The sequence below is a fragment of the Tachysurus fulvidraco genome, chromosome 12, assembly GCF_022655615.1.
Source record: "Tachysurus fulvidraco isolate hzauxx_2018 chromosome 12, HZAU_PFXX_2.0, whole genome shotgun sequence".
Classification (NCBI taxonomy): Eukaryota; Metazoa; Chordata; class Actinopteri; order Siluriformes; family Bagridae; genus Tachysurus; species Tachysurus fulvidraco.
In genome coordinates, this window is record NC_062529.1 from 7,962,385 (window position 1) to 7,983,477 (window position 21,093).

A 21,093-nucleotide genomic window follows, 5' to 3' on the forward strand; every position below is an offset into this window, starting at 1 on the left:
CATTTCAGACTCAGGGTGTGTGAATATATTCAGGACAATCCATAATAAGAAATCAAGTGTGTTTGCCATATTGATTGGGTCCTTTGATATTTTGACTGACCCCTACTGAGTCTAATTTATCTTCTATCCATCTGGTTTTTCTACTTAAATTAACACAGTAAACTAAATTCCTGATCAGTTATATTATTATATTATAACTTACATAATTTGAATGTACAGACTTTACATTTGCTATGATTTAATGTTGATAAAATTAATCGAACAACCATTCTGGAGTCTTCTGCATTTTTGTTTAGGTTTAGCTTGATAACAGACAAAGTCTCAATATAGTGTAACCTGAGCCATGCCTCAAGGCAGCTAGCATATATCCGGTTTAGCAATTTGTATCTGCTGCCTCTCGGCCTGTAATGAGATTTCCTGTAACGAGAGCACGACAGGTTTCTTACTGTTTCTTTTTTTTTTCTTTATATGCACAAAAATCTGTGGTGAACCTGTGGACAAATCTTACTGTTAGTGTCAGCTTTGTGATTATGCTGCTGAATTGTCAGCCGTCACATTCCCCAAATATGAGAGTTCAGGGCCAGAGATGACTCAAACGCTATGCCTAAGACATCTAAACATTTATCTTTGAAGTCTGATGTGGACCATTACTGGTGTTATTTTCACCATCAGATAGTCTACTAATCTATAACTTACACAAGTAAAACTAAGACTAATGATGGAAGAAGACTAGATAAACATCTTTCACCCAATACACTGAATAGGACAAAGGTTACCCATGATGAAATACTAAGGATGTTATTCTTATTGTCAATTCATGATGGAGGATCTGAGGATCAAAAAGGATCTTTGAAAAAAAATGAATTGCCTGGAAGGGGTTGTTTGAATATAACAATATGGAAATCTTTGAAATAGCTTGAATATCCTGACAGATGGATTTGAAAACAGGAACTATGTTAGGAACAATGTCAGTGGATAAACATGTCTGCCAGATGAATGTGTGTAAATGAAAGCAGTGGATGCTTTCAATATTGCTGACCATAGTTTACTTGTCTTATTTTAGCCAACACTTAATCATCTCAGATATATAGTACTGACCTCTTATGTGAAAAGTTGAATATATGAACATTTTCATTTTAACACAAGGTGTCATTTCTTGCACATATCTGTTGTAACAGTCAACCCGTGAGAATGTCCTCAGGAGTGTATTCACGTCATTCTGAACTCGATGCTAATCTTTAGTGAGCCCAACGACGGTTAGCAAATAGAAGTGCATATCAAAACGCAGATAGCATTGCGCATGAAAATCTCATCCTCGTCATTCTCAGAGTTTACAAGGAAAGGCCAGAGAAGATAAAGATTGATAGCATGGAAAGCTAAACAAATGGTATAGATAATACAAATGTGTCAGACAGAATATCAACAACAGACCTATAATTATCTTGCTAATGTCTCGTGGATTATTGAATCATGAAAGTGTTCTGCCTATAAGACTCTCTTTAGTTTTAGCAAATATGTTTGAATCCAATTTTTTTATCTGAGAATTAGAATATTCTAAAACTAAACCGTGATTAGAAGAATTTGCCATTGATTTATTTATTTTTTTTTAATTTCTTGCCTTAGGAATTTGATACGCTTTTCTAAATGCTCAGACAAGCTCTTCTCATGACTCATTATGCAGTCTGGGCGTGTCAAGGTGCAGCTAATTGTGTGAAGGTAGCCTTTCTGATTCAAAACTGACACCTGCCTAATACATAGAACTAAGAACTGTACAGATGGAAATAAATTATTTCTGTAATAGTACAAATGGCTAGCATTGTCACTGCAGAATGGAAATAACACAGGTTATATCATGTCTGAATGTAGTGATAAGAAACAGATTCAGGATAAGATTCTATCTATCTGTGATGATTTTTGCAATGTGAGCTAAAGCTTCTGGTCTGAAGCAGCTCAATTTTAAGGGATAGATGCTTAAGGGATAGCGCGCAACCTGAGAAGGTGAAAAGATCCTGGAGTATGGATGTAACTAAATATAAATCGACTGATTAAAACGAGCAAATACAAATAGAAATATGACTAGAATGATAGCAGGCAGACCGCTGTTGTTGTAAAATGTGTTTATTAATTTATTTTAAAGGTCACAGATGATCTGACAGCCAGAATTCCAAGCCCATGCTCACAGTGCTGGCACCTTTGGCCACACCCACTTTCGCACTTTTCTGATACTGATATAGTGGCAGTGTGTCCTAAAACTGTACAAGAGGTAGGTGACCTCATATCCTCTTCTGAATGTTGTATAAGTTTTCTTAATGTCACCATTTCCTTCTCTCAGTCTCTCTCTCTGCCTCTCTCCTTCCCTGTTACTTACATTTACAGCATTTGGCAGAAGCCCTTATCCAGCGCGACGTACAGAAGTGCTTAAGTCTCTATAATTAAATACATTAACTCTGGGTCACTAGGTTACATAGTTAAGATACAATGAGTATAAAACATTGTTCAAGTTTTTTAAAACATATATGCAACAAACAAGGAAGGATGTACTATTTGAAGTGTTTCCTGAATAAGTACGTCTTCAACCGTTGTTTGAAAATAGCCAGTGACTCAGCTGTCCGGACTCCTAGGGTAAGTTCATTCCACTACCATGGCACCTTCTAAAATACTAGAAAAGGCTGTGTCTGTTCAACTGAGCTCCTTCTTACAGGAGAACAATATCTTTGAAGAGTTTCAGTCAGGTTTCAGGCCTCATCATAGCACAGAAACTGCACTTGTGAAAGTTACAAATGACTTGTTCCTAGCTCCGGACCAAGATTGGATATCTCTATTACAGTAGTTCTACTTGATCTTAGTGCTGCAGTCGACAAAATCGCTTACAAAATTACAAAGGTATTCATGGACAGGCTTTAAGTTGGTTTAGCTCCTACCTGTCTGATCGATACCATTTTGTAAAATTAAATGGTGAATCCTTGAGTTTATTGCCAGTTAATTATGGGGTCCCTCAAGGATCAGTCCAAGAACCTCTGCTTTTCTTGATATACATGCTTCCATTAGGGAACATCATTAGAAGACATGGGATTAGTTTCCACTGTTATGCTGACGATAAACAGTTATATATCTCATCAAAACCAGATGAAATAGCTAAATTGTCAAAATGATCTCAGTGTGTTAGAGAAATAAAAGATTTTATGAGCTGTAATTTTTTGATAGGCACAGGCTCCCCGTGACCTCAGATAAGAGAGATATACTACTTATCATTCCATAAACCAGTACACAGAAACTCTCACAATTCAACTTCCATTTCGAGGAACAGTGAAAGACCACAGGGTGTTATAAGACAGCAACTTGCCTTTGGAAATTCATATTGCCCGTACTACAAAAACTCAGACACACTTTCCCAGTTTAAATGTGGATTAAAAACTTCTCTTTAGTCAGGCGTACACAATACATCCCATAATATTGAGCACTATTACATCAGACTTGCAAATATTATGAACAGCAGATATGTTAAATCCCTCTCCAATGCTTCTCTCTTTCAACCCATCCCGAGGCATCCAGAAATTGGATCAGCTCTGATCGTCTTCCGTGCGATGAAGATTTTGGACCTTTACTGAGATGAGGCCGACTCTGAGAATCCTGAGGCATCTAGAGATCTACCAGCTCCAGTTGGACTCTGCAATACTATAGAGGTGAACTCCATGTGATCTTTTGCATCAATAATGTATATTTATAATCACACCCTACAGTGTCACCCATATGAGGATGGGTTCCCCTTTGAGGCTGGTTCCTCTCAAGGTTTCTTCCTTTACCCTCTAACGGAGTTTTTCCTTGCCTCTGTCATGGTGAGGCGAAGGCGAATGAGGATCCAAATGCAGTAAAGAGATTTAATGACAAAAAACAAGAAAACAGGTACACAGACAGGCAGGCAAAACAAGACCAAACACAGAGCTGACAGGAAACAGGACCATTGAAACGACTAGCACCAGGGAAGTGAACAAACAGAGAATATATAGGTGACAGGAACCAATGACAAAGCAGAGACAATCAGAGACAAAGACAACACACCCGGAGGAAAGATTGCGTACAATTAGTGTCCATGGTAACAAATAAGTGGGCGGGGCCAACAATTAACAGCAGGGAATGACAGCAGACAGAAACAAGGAAAACACAGACAGACTCATTACAGCCACTGCTGCCTGAGTCACCTCAGACTTGCTCATTGTGGATAAATACATACACATTTAAATATATCTAATACAAATATTAATCTTTATATGAATCTTTATATTAACCTTTTGTTCTATGTTTATGTTCTGTAAAGCTGCTTTGAGACAATGTCAATTGTAAAAAGCGCTATACAAATGAACTTGAATTGAATTGAATTGAATTGAATTGAATTGAATTGAATTGAATTGAAGTACAGTATATTTGCCTCTTAACCTGAGAGACAATGGAACCAAATGAGCAGTGCTGGTAGATCTTAGGGTGTGGAATGCAGTGTGAGTAGTGAGGAGGGCTTTGAGTTAAAAGGGAGCTGGTCTGTTTTAGACTTTGTAGGCAAGCATCAGTGTTTTGAATCCGGAAGCCAATGGAGGTGGAGTATAGTGGAGTAGCAGTCATGTCTGTAGTTGGGGAAGGACAGGTGAAAACCAGGACATTGCTTCCTTTGTGTGTGGATGTAGCTGTTGTGTGTCAGGGCGAATGAGTCCAGGAGAGGTGTCCATTTCTTCCAGGAAGTCTCCTAGTGGACCAGATAAGAATGTTAAGGTTGGAGAGGTAACTGAAATGGCATGGAATTCAAAAGAGGAGATGTTTAAATGAGATAAGAGGAGAGGTGTAAAACACCAACTCCTTGACAACAATAAGCTTGTACTCCTCATCCAACTCACCCCCACTCGATTTGCAAAACACACACACACACACACACACACACACACACACACACACACACACACACACACACAAGCAAACAAACACACACACACACTGCATTGAAAGCAGAGGAAGACAGATAAAGCTAACAGAGCAACTAGAGTACAAGCGTCATAATACATGAATAATACATGACTGATACATCAATAATACAAGAATAATACAAGCAATAACTACTAAAGCCTAGAGGATGAAGAATGAGAGTGCAAGTGGTTCTTTAAATCAAGGGTTCACTTCATATTTAACATTTAACATTAATTCCCAATTTGATTCCTAATGACTCAGCAATAATATATAACATGATTGAATGCTTGAATACCAAAATCCTTGTCATTACATAATTCATAATTGTCATGAATTCTTAGAGTAGTAACTCATTCCATTGGTTGATAGTCTTGCTTTCCAATTCAAATTTGGTTTGGAGGAAATGAGGCACTTTTTGGGCGTGTTTTGTTACTGACAGCTCTTTGGGTGTAGTCCATAGAGTGTGAGTCAGTGGGGTTCTAGGCAAGTCCAGCCTGGCTGTCTAAAAACATTCTCTATCACACCAGCTGGAACAAGCACTGACTTCAATGTGGCTTACAAACATTTTAGGGTGTGACTGAGAACTAGAGGGCAATTCCAATCAAATGTCAACCTTAGAAATAAAAATTAATTTAGGAGCACAGGAACAAAATTACTTCACTTGTGACTTTCACTCATATTTCACTGTGGTTACTGTCTCTCTAATTTTTAATCAAGAATTCATTCCAAATAAATAGAATACTGGAACAAAAGACATGCCACATCCATAATAGAAAAACTATAAATATTTTTTAAACTATTTTTCAAATTTGTTTCTTTTTTTATGTTATGCATATTGTTTGCATATACTTTATCCTAATGGAACTAAACTAATGGTTTAGTTTCATAAAAAGTCTGTCATCTTATATATTAAAGACATTGATATGTTGCTATGTGCTATGAATTTGTTCTTAAAATGATGACCAGAGATCTAAGGGGTTAGTGATTTATAGCCAGGATATTAACAGAACTACCTGTGATTCACATGAGCTGGATTCATTTTTATTATAAAACTTACTAAACAAAACAGAAGCATGAATAACATTAAAAGGAATTGAAGAGTAATTTTCATCTATCTGTTTTATCTATCTATTTATTTGTCTTTTTTCTTTTGCCCTCAGAGGGAGGAGCTAAGATTCGATCAAGGAAATGCCATTAAGGAAGTCAAAACAAGCAAACATGTAAGTGCAAGTAAAGAAATTATAAGCGTGTCCTCTCTGCTGATCGAACAGACATGTACTGCAGACAAGAGAGAAGAATGATCAAATTTACATGACTGGTTAAATGAAGAGTAATCAATGTGTGTTGTTAAAACATTGTATGTATGTATTTATCTATTTGTATGTATGTATGTATGTATGTATGTATGTATGTATGTATGTATGTATGTATGTATGTATGTATCTATTTATGGTGAAGGCACAATAGCAATAGGTTTAGATGTTAGCACATTAGCACCTTTGGGATTTGTTATTGTTATTTTGTCCTGCCTCAGTCCTCAAAATGTTCCCTCTTAACCACAGAGGTTCATCCAGATACTACAGTTTACCCCCCGTCCAGACACTAGGCAGGATTGTAGGCAGATTAGCATCTTTAAATTATCTGTAGTTTGTGTCTTTACTGCAATGGGATGGCCGTGGTCCAGGTTACCCTCTACCTTGTTCCCAAGTCCCCTTCATCAAGCTCAAGGCTTGCAACGGTGTGTAGAAAAATTGCTACAAAAAAGAATAGATGAATCTATTTATTAATTTATTTGACTTTTGTACCCTTTGTATAAACCAGTAAATATTGAGAATTTTTTTCCAATATCATTATTTTGTCGACATGGTACTGAATTATGGCTACTCTTTATTACTGGATCATATTATTACTTGGGTATATGATAAATAACATGACAAGTTAAAGTATGTCTACAGCACTTTTGAATGTACTGCACTTGACTTATATCCTAGCATTATCTTTCTACAATTAAGTGGAATTGATTCTGTGTTATACAAGTGTACTGATCCATCTTGTTGCTTTACTTCTGGATACTTCTTCTCACCACTTGCTAAATGCTGCTGAGAATGGCTACACACGGGCAGCACATATATACCTGAAAAAAACACTTAGAAACAATGAAGATGGCTTTAGACTGCAATTAATAAACAGTTCTGCACTCAAGTCTCCATCGGTGAACAATAAACAAGATAGACTTCATGTTAGAATAAATAGAATAGGTTTTCACACACAAATTTCCTGGTTACACAATTTATTTATTTTTGATATAGTACAACATATAGTACACAGTTATGGAGAGGATATAATTTATAATCACACTATCTGTTGTTACCCTTTTCAATCTCGTTCCTCTTAAAGTTTTTCCTTACATCATCTTATGGAGTTTTTCCTGCCACTCTATCTTTGCTCATTAAAGGTGCATTTACACACAATATGTATATATTTTGCATTGTGTCAATGTCCACAATCTTATAGGTGCTTTAAATATTTAATTTAATTTAATTTAATTTAATTTAATTTAATTCAATTTAATGCTATGGACAATAGGCAACTGAATTTATTTCAAATATTCAATAATTAATTCAATAATGAATTGAATAGTTCTTGAAAAATGGCATAATATAAATTATTGCTTATGATGTTTTTATGATTATGATTGTAGTTCTCTGTGTGGTAAATATTATACGTAGTATTTCTTTTATAAGTAATTTCGCCTAATTTCCTATAAAAATACTAATAATGCTGGAGTGTAGATTTGACCAAGGTTAATGCTGCCCCCCAGCGTTCAATTAAGAACATCACAGATTATTCAGGCTTATCTAGCACATGTAATCTACTCCAAATAAACTACTAAGGATCCATTTGTAAATTTTTATTTTAATCAGAATCTAAACATGCAGTAATAATATGATTAATACATCCATCTGTAGGTTATAAATAAAATCAATGAAAGAACACACCCACAAAAGGCTAAAATGACCTTTGGGGGAAAAAAGCATACAGTATATTCATGTATATACTCATTTATTTCAATCACCTTCTATAGCTTTTCTACTCCAACACAAACATAATAGTTTATATCAAGTATACAAATGGTTTACAAGGTCAAAGTCAGACTTTGGTTATTTAGCAATGATTAATTTGTGTGTATTTGTGAAATTTTAACAATACAGTGATTTATTCAATAATACAATTTTTTGGACCTATTACCAATAAAGGTGGGATACATTTCTGTTTCTCACTCAAATGTCTGGCAGAGATTTTAATCAGCTCCCGAATATTTTATTCATATATCTGAATATCAGGAATTTAAAGCAAAACCAAAAACCAGTCATGTATTATAAACATTCAAATGCTAATTACTACCAATTATTTAATTTGCTTTTGTTATTTACATTCACTGACTTTGCAGAGAGAATGAAGGTTTCCTACAAAAAAGTGAGCAAATGTGTGATTATTTATAGATCTATGGATTCCCAAAGAAAGACATAGATGATGTCATGTCCTGTATCAGTACTACTGAGAGAATGGATGCACTAACACAATCCCGTTAAGTCGTGGCATAATGGTTAGAGAGTTTGACTCCTAACCCTAAGGTTGTGGGTTCGAGTCTCGGGCCGGCAATACCACAACTGAGGTGCCCTTGAGCAAGGCACCGAACCCCCCAACTGCTCCCCGGGGGCCGCAGCATAAATGTCTGCCCACTGCTCCGGGTGTGTGTTCAAGGTGTGTGTTCACTGCTGTGTGTGTGCACTTTGGATGGGTTAAACACAGAGAACAAATTCTGAGTATGGGTCACCATACTTAGCCGTATGTCACGTCACTTAACTATGGATTCCCAAAGAAAGACATAGATGATGTCATGTCTGTATCAGTACTCTGAAATTATACTTAAAATCCTGCAGGATAATCTGGAGATAATTTGCTTTAATTTTTCAAGGAATTTTACAGACATGATAAAACTTTCATTTACTCATGGGCTGCAGACATGATAAAAACATCCATTGCCTATTTATCAGAAGTGCAATTTGATTAATACAGCAAAATAAACAATAGGCACTAAAGGACCAGTTTATTATATAGCTTGCGTCCAAATACTGTAGCAAAAAATGCTTCTATTATTTATGCATTCTTTTTTTTTAAATATAATTTTAAATAAAATTTCTGATGTTCTATTTTGATTACTAATTATGAAACTGAAAAACTGATAGTTGATTGGAAAGTAGACTCTTTAAATTATTTATGTAAATTTCAGAGTTTCTTTGGTTTAGTTTGATGTATTTGTCATGGACAGTGTAAAAAAAAATCGTGGTCGGTTTTAAATGAAATCTATCAGAGTGTCATCTGAACATATGCTTCAGTATAAGAGATTGTACATGAGGTAAATTTGATCATTTGGAGAAAAAAAAAAAAGCAAAAGCAGTTAAAATGTTCAGTGTAACACATTAAATATGAAGCAAGAAATAGTGCAAAATTCATCCAGTTTCTGTGCTCCTTATTCTACATTGGGGCGCAGGGATCCAGGGCACATTTACTAAACTACGCATAACTTTAACTACATCTAATCTCTTTACTCTTGTTAGTGTGGTCCTTCAGCTGCTCCCTTTTCTGGGACACTACAGTGGATCATCCGAGCTGTGTTTTTGATTTGGCACAGGTTTTACCTCACATTTTATCCGAGCCTGGGACTGACATTAAGTGTAAACACCTCAGTAGCTTGGCTGGTTCCTGGGCAGGATTAGGTCCTGAGAGCCTGAGAGCACACCTACTATCGGTTCAGCCCTCTGCTGGCTGAACTGCTGCTTGGCAAATTGCATTTAAAATATTTTTTGGTGAAACTATGTTTTGCCTCATTAAGAAACAGATAAACATGATAGCAGGATGTAACGCGATAGATGGCAGTACTTAGCTCTTAATTTAAAGCAGCTCTTAATTTAAAGGTTATTTGAAATGAAATGACCATTCTGTGAAAACATTGTAAACTTCATCTCTTAAAGCAAACATCAACCCTTATGTCTCCTACTGTTACTGAGTTGCAAAGTATTTCCCCTTTAGTTAATCACAGACAGCTATGATTATAATATAACATAATACATGAACTAAACAAGGACTAAAATTGCACTTTCTAAAACTATTCTGTACAATTGTTTGTGACGAGTCCCTCATTTCTGTCTATACTGTACATTTCAAGAGTATCATTTATTTATTGTGTTTATACTGTTATTCTTGATCATTCTCAAAAAGGGTGCCAATAATTCTGTAAGTGACTATGTAACACTGCAAATGATTACACATACTTTACTTTTGTAATATAAAGAAGTCATTTACACAATGATCAAGATCAGTGATATAAATGTGGAAGGTTAAAGGTATGTCCACATAAACACTACATTAGTAACATTCTGTTCCCCAACCAAAGCTGTTTATTCTAGATATGACTCAAAAATAAATCAGTGTGTAACATCTCAGATATCAGCACAATATCAGAAGGAGGAGCACAAACCTGCAGTGTTTCTAAATCATTCATATGTTCACTGTTTTTCACCAGACTTTCTATCAGGACCAAATCTGAAGAAAGAAGAACGTCTTTTGTGCTCCTCTGATATGATCTTGGGCAGGGCTTTGTCTTATGTAGTGTAAGGATTTTATGTGACAAGTCAGACCAGTTATTTTCAGTGATTATAGACACCTGTGACTGCTTACCTGACAATCTCGTCCTTTTCCCATCGCCCACAAAATGTTCAGCGAGTATTATGATTTTTTAAATTTTGATTTAGATCCATGGCTTGGTCCGAGTTGTGATTGGTGACATAGAACTGGAATAAAATGACAGAAATTAATTAAAAAGTGTTTGTTAACTGGTTGTTGCTGTGCTTGCTATAGCTTTGTAATTACATATTATTATTGTAAATGTCACAATTGTGTCATTTCCAAGTGTGTGAGTAAGTACGTATAACCCTTACCATAACAATATTTCTACCCAGACTTCACATTAAGCTGTCTAGTTTTTGAATAGTCATAGAGTTATCATTTTACACATTATTTTTGACTTGAACACTGTTTTTTTTTTTAATTTATTCTCTAAAGTGATGCAGTTCAAAAAACATGACGAGATGTACTGTAATAGTAAAATGAATTAAAGATTACAATAGTGTTTTAGTACTAAGTTAATTGTTTTCTAATAACAGAATGTCCCAGAGTTTATTATTCCTTTTACGCCACACCAATTTTCCCATTTTAAATTTGTAATCATATGATTATATTTTTATTTACTTAGTTTTTATTATGTTTCAGATGGAATGTCTGCAAAACAAATCAGATTAAAGGTTGTTTCTTCACCAGTCTTTCCGTTTCTCTTTATTCTGGAGTTATAAAGAGAAAAATGCAGCTTGTCATGTTACAGAAAAGGCAAAAAGCTTTTCCGTTGTTAAGCCTTTCCCGTTATGTCACAGCTTTACCGGGTTTACAAAGCTCTGACACTGGAGACTCCTTTTAAAAGTGTTAAATTAACATCCGCTCACAAACACCAGGAAACACAATTTAATTCAATTGAAATTGCTTTTACTATAGAAACAATAAAAATAGAAACAATAGAAACAAGCCTGTTAATTTTCAGGTTAAAGTGATTTTTTTTTAGGTTTGACTTGATTTAAGTGCCAAAAAACTAAGAGACCTTGTGTTGGTGAATCATAACATTTTCACTAATGCCTGTAGAGCTGCTAACATGTCACCTCTGTGTTCCTCGCCTCAGGGGAAAAGAGCTGGATCTGATTCAACTGAAACTTGTTTTTTATGCTTTCATTAAAAAAACCAACAACAACAATAAAACCTTAAAACCTTTACATTAAACTATCTTTAATCTTTAATTCACTTAAATTAATTTTAATTTTTAAAAATATATATATTTATTTATTTATTTTCAGGCTTTTTATGTTTCTTTGTCTTTGTAATTCAATGACAGCAGTGTAGCTGTAGGATTTTATTGTACTTTTAATGGCTAAACAATAGTGTTGTCGGTTATAGACATCTTTACAAGTGTGCTGTAAACTATTGTGAATAGCCAAATAGCTAGAAGTGTTTTCTAAGAAGAGAGAAAGGAGAAGACTTTTTTTGCTGAGTTAACTGAACAGCAGCTGCAGCTTTTATTTGTCACATAAATATTATAGTACAGTGAAAGTCTTTTCTTCACATTTCCTATACTGGGATATGTGAAGAAAAGACTTTCACTGTACTGTAACCGTCTTTGGATCAGAGGGGGTTAAGGGCTTTGTTCAAGGGTCCAACAGTGGCAGGTTGTCAGTGCTGTGGCTTAAATCCCTGACCTTTTTGATCATCAAAACAATTATTTTGTAGTGTTAGTAACAGGAGTATATATATATATATATATATATATATATATATATATATATATATATATATATATATATATATATTACTTTTAGTAACACTACAAGATAGTTCATAATTTAAAAAAAATATTTTTAATCCTTTGCTACTGTACAAATAATCGTAATTTTATTGTAACTCTTTTATTATTCTACTTTTATGGCATTTAGCAGACATACTTATCCAGAGTGATTTACAGTTTGATTCAGTTTATACAACTGAGCAGTTGAGGGTTAATAGCCTTGCAGTGGCAGCTTGGTGGACCTGGGATTCAAACTCATGACCTTCTGGTCAGTAGACCAACGCCTTAACCAGTAGTCTACCACATACTACCGGAAAAATTCCATATAATTTTTATCCACTATTTTATAAGTTTTTTGGTCTCATTCTAAAGATAAAGTACAGATACAGATATATTAAAGATTAAACAAGACAAGTACAATAGCAGATTAACAGTAAAGCAGCAGCTTTCAATGTTTTGTGTGTCTTTTGTTTGATTTGTGTATAAAAAGATAATGCTCCAACAGCCAATAATAAAGGATTTTATTATGTTTGTAAACTTAACATTAATCTAGTGACCTTAATAACATTTAATGTTAATGTACTTGTAATGAACTTGCAAGCAATAAACGTCTATAGCGGCATCATTACCTTTATGTCTAACATTCAGAAGGAGACTTGACGTTTAAATGAACATAAGAAGCCAAAACTCATCTTGTCACCTCCTAGCTGAGTTCTCAGTGATGGGCAGCTAGTAACCATTCATAAGGTTTCTGTGTAATAGTTTGTTTTCTTTGAGGAACCTATTTGACATCTTTTTTTTTGTACTGTTACACCCACATGATCAGTGCAAAATCGTTGGCTTGAGTACAAGTGAAACTTCTTCCTGCATGTTCTTACCTGTCATGATTTGGCACATAACCTGTTGGGATTCTTCTTCTCCCTCCTTCACTTGTTCTCTGGCTGTCTTGTGTGTAAGTGTGTGTGTGTGTGTGTGTGTGTGTGTGTGTGTGTGTGTGTGTGTGTGTGTGTGTGTGTGTGTGTGTGTGTGTGTGTGTGTGTGTGTGTGTGTGTGTGCGTGTGTGCGTGTGTGCGTGCATGTGTGTGTGAGTGTGTGTGTGTGTGTGTGTGTGTGTGTGTGTTTTAGGTTTGATTGTCTATATTTCTTCTGTGGGTCCATTTTGTATCTTGTGTTCTTGTTGTCACTTTTTATTGTGCACCTTTTAGAAATAGAAATGAAGAGGTTGCATTGTATGTGTGAAAGTTTAATGCACAAACTGATATACAAACCCCACCCCCTAGGTTTTTTCACAGATTTCTTAAGAAGTATCACTGTTGCTGTGAATTGAGTTTCATTGCTTACTCTGAACAGTTCAATGAGTTTTGGAAAATATGCACAAAAGCTTGCCAGTTAATGTGGCTGGTCTAAAATCCCCTCTATCCCCCCTGGTGTTATGTATATAAAATTAAATTCAAATAAAGTTCTAACTGCTGTCAAGGGATTTGCATGTGCTCCACACTGCTTTAATCATTTTGGCTCTGGAGTCCAGCAGAACAGCTGAAAACATTAGATTTGTGTTAAAATGAGAATGAATTAAATATAAAGTTCTCCTTTTGGGTCTCTCAAGTTTCTTCCTCATGTCATCTCAGGAGGTTTTTCCTTGCCACTATCACCTCTGGTTTGCTCATTGGGCATAAACTGACAACATTCTAAATGTAAAATTTTTATCCTTCTATAGTTAATGTTCTATCCTTTCTATAGTTAATGTGTCATAATCTCCATTGTTAAAAACGTTATACGACAAATAATTGAATTGAATTAAATGATCTTCTAATATAAACAACACAACCTATATCACAATGGGGTTTTTCCCCCTTGCCTAATTGTGGACAAAATTTAAAGGAAACAATTAAAGGAAAGTCATTATTCAGAAATTGCCCTATTAGACATACAGACAGCAGAATAAGGGGAATAATACCCCACAGTACTGGGGGTGGGGGTTGTAGATGCTGGAGGCAGTGTTTGATCTGCAGGAGATGGGTGTGCTTTGTTTTGTCTATACCTAAAACACATCTGCACTCTCTTATACTCTGTTCTATTTGTCAAACATCTGATCACAAAAAAACAGTAGACTTGAAGGACCAGAGACACTAATGAGATGGTTAAAATAACGGCTGCACGATCACATCTGACCATAACCACACTGATGAAGGTAGTGAATATGAACAATACAGAGATCTGTATAAGTAATGAACATTGGCGGAACAGAACGAATGCGTGGGAGAATGAATACACAGGAAACATGCTGTATAGGGCTTCAAACCAGTATGGCCACTTGATACATTATCTTTCCCCATGTGTAGCATGTGTGTGTTTTATAAATCACTGGTGGCTGAGAACTTGATTGGGCTGTAAAAGAGGCCTAACCGGGCAAGGCAGAGGAACACGTTCCCTTTAGTGCACAAGGCTAAAACTTGTTCTTGTTCTTCAGGCCCCAATCTCAGTCTGCCAGTCCCTTCATTCAGCCTGCTAAAGGTTTTGTCAAGTTACAGTTTCTTCGGTTGGGTTGTTGAGATCTTCATAGAGAAGTGTTGAGGTGTGCCTTAAGCATGTACTGACTTGCTCTTGTACTTCTTTCGTGCATGTTGATATCAGGTCGCAAATCTTTAAGCGTCAAGTGTCACTTGGTGAATGTTGGGAGTGAGACAGAAAGCAAAACAGTTAACAGTTGACCTAGTGTCCTGTGAGGAAAATTGAGGCTGTTGTGCATGCATGCGTGTGTCTGTGTGTGTGTGTGTGTGTGTGTGTGTGTGTGTGTGTGTGTGTGTGTGTGTTACATTGGAAATATGAAGCTCTCACACGAGGAAATACAGGTGCATGTTTCTTCCATCAATGATTTTACTGATGTCAAAAAAGAAAAGTGAAAATATCTTGAATATTGGCAAATCTATCAAAAGATTCGGCTTATGAATCAAATACAAGATCGATCAGCCAGTTTTAGATGTTGTAGTCATGTCAAAGAAAGTTGCTTGTTTAAAATTGTTTAAAACTGAAAAAAATATAAATGATCTGCCAAAAAGAGAGGTTTTGTTAGATTACTTTTGGTTTATTCTTAATAGAAACGGAAAATAAATTGACCAGATTCAATCCATTTTCTCTTACATTGTAATGTGCTATATATAATCTACATTCCTCACTGATACTCATCTATGAAAAACTGCACCTGCTTTTCAGTGCACCTTAACATGCAGCACAAGAGGACAACACGATACAAAACTCAACATCTGAGAGTATCTTATAATTTGTGCTTTACACACATCATGTTGTTGGTCAATGGGGAACAAAAAAATTCATCACAGGTTTTACGTCTGAGGAATCCTGTGCGTTCTGTTCTTCAGCATTCCAGAAACTGACTTTTTGTGGCATCTTCTTGCAAACTGCCACTGAGTGTGACAAATTAAAAAATGCACAAACATGTTTATAACTAGTTGAAGAAGTTGCTCAGTTCTCATTTCAGTGTGCTTCTTCGTGCTCTGCTTAGACAGTCGCATCAATTATTGGGGTGGTTATGGAAAAGTTATTTTTTTTCCAAAAAAAATATCTGTAGGTCAAGTTAAGCATAAAGAGAAATGCTTTGTGTGTGTGTGTGTGTGTGTGTGTGTGTGTGTGTGTGTGTGTGTGTGTGTGTGTGTGTGAGAGAGAGAGAGAGAGAGAGAGAGAGAGAGAGAGAGACAGGGAGAGAGACAGGGAGGATGAAAAAGAGACGTAAGTGGGTTAAGTGGGTTAACACATTTGGATATGCTGTGGTTTTTTTTGCAGTTCAGCATTTGTGCATGGAAATATGGGCCTGTAGCAGTTTTCGGCTTGTGTAGTATTACTTCATGTGCATTCAAATGTACAATACTGAACTTTGCAATTTATAGTGGTGACTGTGGGATGGCTCTAAATACCCTTCAGCTTTTCAGCAGTTGATAAGAGAGGAGGCAGAAAAAAAGAATATTATGGCATTTTATAATAAAACTAGATTCATGCTGCAGTGTTAATTTTAATGACCCAAATGGCCTGTTTTTACACCTAAGCTTGAGAGTGTATTATTCTGTGCTAAAAACATGTTTCAGCCTGTAAGGTTTTGGCAGACAAAAAATTGTCTCTGGATTTGCTCAACAGCTTGTAGAAAAAAAGAAGAAGCAAAAGTGGAGGTGATGTGAATTAAGATTGTCAATATTTGCCAGTTTCAATTGGCAAAAGCTGCTGTCACGTTGTACAGAACATCACACAGACTCACAGCATATTCATTCACTCTTTACAGCTGACTGTTAAACAGTCTGTCTAAGTATATCCTTTCTCTATTTCTCTCCTGCTCTTTCCTTCTTTCTGCCTGTTTGCATTTTTGTCTCTATATTGGATTCTTTGTCAATCATTTTTTTCCTTGTTTATTTTCCTCTGTCCTTCTCAATTTTTATCTTTCCTTCCCCCATCTTTGTCCTCTCGTTTTTGATGTGTATGTCATTCTCAAGCTGTGTGTTAATTCACAACAAACCCTGTGTCATAGCTCTCAGAATCCCAGAACGCCTTGGTGTTAGCCATATGGTTAAAGGCAGGAGGAGAAGAGGGCATGTGAGCATACGGGTCTGTCGCACTGTTTGCTGTGTAAGCATGCTACACGAAGAGATAACATCTTCCCAGGAAAGCTTCTCCAAAAACAATGCTCTTCATTTCAACCATTTCTGAGACTAGCCTATAGGCTGGATCATACACAAACACAACACATGCACACATACACACACACACACACAAAGCAGCGCATACACAACAAAGGGGAAAACGGTTACTCTATTGACGTTTGCACTGAGTTATCAGGACCCACTTGTGTTTCCATGTTTAGCCCATATATTGGCTTTCTTGACTTGAAGGCATAACTGGTCAAATAGCGTGCAGGAGCTACACCACCGTTACATAGTGCAAATAGGATGCGGTGTGGTTAATGAGTTTGTGCTGGAGGGATACTTGTGGCTGAAGTTTGTTGTACATCGGGCTTAAAATGAAGGTGAGGCCCACCCGCAAAGGTAGACACAAAAAGCCTAGACAAGCCTTGAATGAAGTCTGTATTTGCATGTTTATTTCCCTGACATCCTGGTGGTTTTGAGTGAACTATCCATAACTAGAGAGAGAGAGAGAGAGAGAGAGAGAGAGAGAGAGAGAGAGAGAGAGAGAGAGAGAGAGAGAGAGAGAGAGAGAGAGAGAGAGAGAGAGAGAGAGACTTTCTTCACTATTGAGTAAATAGACAGAACAAACAGATAGGAATCTAACATCCTAGGAGAACAGTTAACTGCCAAGAACTTATTTGTCCTATAGGAAAAAGATGGCTAAAATTCTTCGATCTATGAATTTCAATTCAGTGAATTTGTTAAAATTTCAGACATGATCATATATAATATCATATCATATCATAACATACTGACAGCTCTGGAAATGAAATGTTATCGCATCAACTTTGAGTAACTTCATCATAAAGTGGCTTCAGTAATAATGAGTTGTCTAAATATCTGCTTAAAATATCTGCTGTTTTAGTCTGGTTACTTGTTGTGAAATCTAGTGTGACTCACACACATGTCTGAAGAGGTTTATTTGTGGTTCCATAAACTTTCCATTATCAACAGTTTTTTTCCATTATAAATTATTGAACCAACCATACTGCCGATGATGCTTAGGGATGTTTAAGGATGGCTCTCTAGCATTTTCCATTCAAGTGTTGTTTAATAATGTTGGGAACTTTAGGAAGCTCCTTCTTCTTTATCATGACTGCTACAAGTCAGTGTATATATATTTTTAGTGTAGTATGTGATTACTATATTGATATAACTGTCAACTGTACATTAATGAGACCAAATTTCCTTATTTACTTCAATTCAGTTCAATTCAAATTTATTTGTATAGCGCTGTTAACGGACAATGTCTCAAAGCAGCTTTATAGAACATAAGAAACATAATTTTAAAAAAAATTCATATTATACAAAGATTAACATAATACAAAAATTAATATTGCATTTATATTTAAATGTGTTTGTATTTATCCCCAATGAGCAAGCCTGAGGTGAACTGAGGTGACTGTGGTGAGGAAAAACACCCTTAGATGGAAAAGGCAGGAACCTTGAGAGGAAACAGATGGGAACCTCATCCTCATTTAGATGACACTGGAGGGAGTGATTATAAATATACAGTCTGACATTTGTGTATCGATGAGGAGGTTGTTGTCCTTAAAGACCACATGCAGTTGGCATATCCTATTAGAATGTCTGAATACTTCATGAAGCAGAGTCCAACTTGAGCTGGTACATCTTAAGGTGCCTCAGGATCCTCACAGAGTTGGCCTCATCTCAATGAAGGTACAAAATCTTTATGACACGGAACACAATTCGAGCTGGTATGGTATATCTAGATGCCTCAAGGTGGGGTAAAATGTACCATTTTAATATAAAAGGTGGACATTTATGTTTAATAAAAACCAACAACAATTTTAAATAAATCAGATTTGTTAAAACCAAGATATTTTTTCTTAGTGGTGACCAACCACTAAGAAAACTGGTAATGTGTAGTGCATTAAGGGAAGATTTGTAAACAATAGAAAGGTATTCAATGGTTAAATAAGTGTAGCTGAATAAGACTTGCATTATTTGTTAGCTCACTGTGTCTGCCCCATAAACTTTGCATCATAAACATTTATTTATTTGATGATTTTAGAGGATGTGAAGGAGCATGAGAGCTGTGGCTATAAAAATGGCAATCGGATAATACAAACACATTTGTACCACTTGACCCATTTCCAATTTTCTGTTCAAGCTGTATATAATGCACTTTTTCTGTGACATTGTCAAAAACTCATTTTTTAAATAGTTTCTCCACAATTCACCACATTATATGTTGTAGTAAGAAATTAAATATATTGACTGTTGTATATTTAAAAGCTATGATATTAGCTCCACTGGACCAACAGTAACATGAATTGCTTTCTTTTTAACCTTCATAGCTCATGCTCTCAACACAAACTTGGTAATTGGCTATAAATAATGTGTAAAAATGTAAAGCAAATTTTGCTAATGCTTAGGCTAGACTTATGTTTGCAGTAATCAAAAAGGCATGTTGTTCTGAAATCCTAGCTGACTTAGCTGCATCTACCTGGACAGAGCTACCTGGCATCTACCAAAAAAATCTGTCCATCCATTTTTATTCCATGCTGGCTCACAGGGAAGTCAGGCTCAAGTCAGGGGACATTATGGACAGTGTGATAAAACAAGCATAATGATTTTTATTAAATATTAATGAACTAAAACATTAAAATTATAGACAGGTAATTTTTTAGATTCTTTTACTCTTGAATGTTTTTTAAATGGGCTCTTGAGAGGTGTGATTTTACTTGATTGGGTTTAACCATTTAGATGCCTCAGGCTTTAAAAAGGGTGTGTGTGTGTGTGTGTGTGTGTGTGTGTGTGTGTGTGTGTGTGTGTGTGTGTGTGTGTGTGTGTGTGTGTGTGTGTGTGTGTGTGTGTGTGTGTGTGTGTGTGTGTGTGTTTCTTCAAATGCATGTGTCTGTTTGTATATAATAGCATAATTTTGCAGGGTGTACTTCATGGGTGTGGGTTGGTTTATGTTTCTAAATTCATAACTGACAGTTCTTATATTCATTATTCTTTGTGGTTCTTCGTAAGGGTTGGTATATAATGAAACTTGGATCCAGTTGCCATTTTTTCTGTGTAAAGAAATATATGTTGGTGGATTCATCAAGCAGTGAGAAGTACTTTATCCAGTCTCTGTCTCATGTTAGATCCTTTAGAGAATAACCTTGTTATGCTACTGATTTAGTGTTCAGATGTTTATGCTGGTTTATACTGGTAGGCGCAGTTGAATATCAGACTTAAAGTATCAGATGTATGAAAAGCACTGAAGTCGTTTTCTTTGTGGAAGAAATGGAGAAAAAACTTCACAGAAATGATGTCATTGAATCTTGTTATTTTCTGTAGTTAGAACTCATCTGACAGCTTGAGTGCAAATATAAACACTGAACTAGCTCATGCAAGTGTTCCTCTGATGATCTGTGTGTGTGTGCACGCGCGCGTGTGTGTGTGTGTGTGTGTGTGTGTGTGTGTGTGTGTGTGTGTGTGTGTGTGTGTGTGTGTGTGTGTGTGTGTGTGTGTGTGTGTGTGTGTGTGTGTGTATATACCACTTCTAAACGCTTGACCATCTAAGGGAATGCTCTTTGTATTTTTTGTCAACATGTGTGTCATATTAAAGTTTTATTTTCTAACCCTTTGTTGATGTACTTCCCCTGCACACTGTTGAAGCAAGGAGTCTTCATGATTGGTCTATTACAAGCAGCAGTTAAGATAAAAAACACTTTTCACAGAGTGGAATTTGCCTATTGCCCTGAAATTGTGAAGGCCTAAATGTCCTGCATGTTGTTAACTGTCAAGAATTTACACATCTGCCATCTTGGAGCCTTTAGTATTTTCAAGGCAAAGCATATGCAAATGAATCTCTGAGGTGAAACTAGAGAGCAATTGCATTAACCATCGCTGCATTTCAGTGGTGTCTTGCAAATACATGTGTAGGATACAACTTTTTGACTAATTATTCAGTATATTTTACATTCTGCTAAAAATGTACTTGTAATTATTGACAAAATCTGAATAATATTTTTGAGCAAAATAATGAATTAATTA

General features: G+C 35.9%; 1 protein-coding gene across 4 annotated transcripts in view; it reads left to right on the plus strand.

The window, feature by feature from the left end:
- Nucleotides 1–3,023: 3,023 nt before the first annotated feature.
- grhl1 (grainyhead-like transcription factor 1) overlaps nucleotides 3,024–21,093 on the plus strand; it is a 37,631-nt gene continuing 19,561 nt past the window's right edge. Inside the window, exons 1-2 of one of the 4 annotated variants that reach the window (XM_027172465.2) lie at nucleotides 3,024–3,683; nucleotides 6,111–6,170. Coding sequence is in view for 2 of the 4 variants with exons in the window: in XM_027172464.2 (XP_027028265.1) it covers nucleotides 6,139–6,170 (32 nt within the window). In the remaining 2 variants the exon portion in view is untranslated. Of the gene's footprint in view, nucleotides 3,684–6,108; nucleotides 6,171–21,093 lie in introns of those variants that run through there. The other 3 variants (XM_027172468.2, XM_027172464.2, XM_027172463.2) reach the window with 3 other exon arrangements.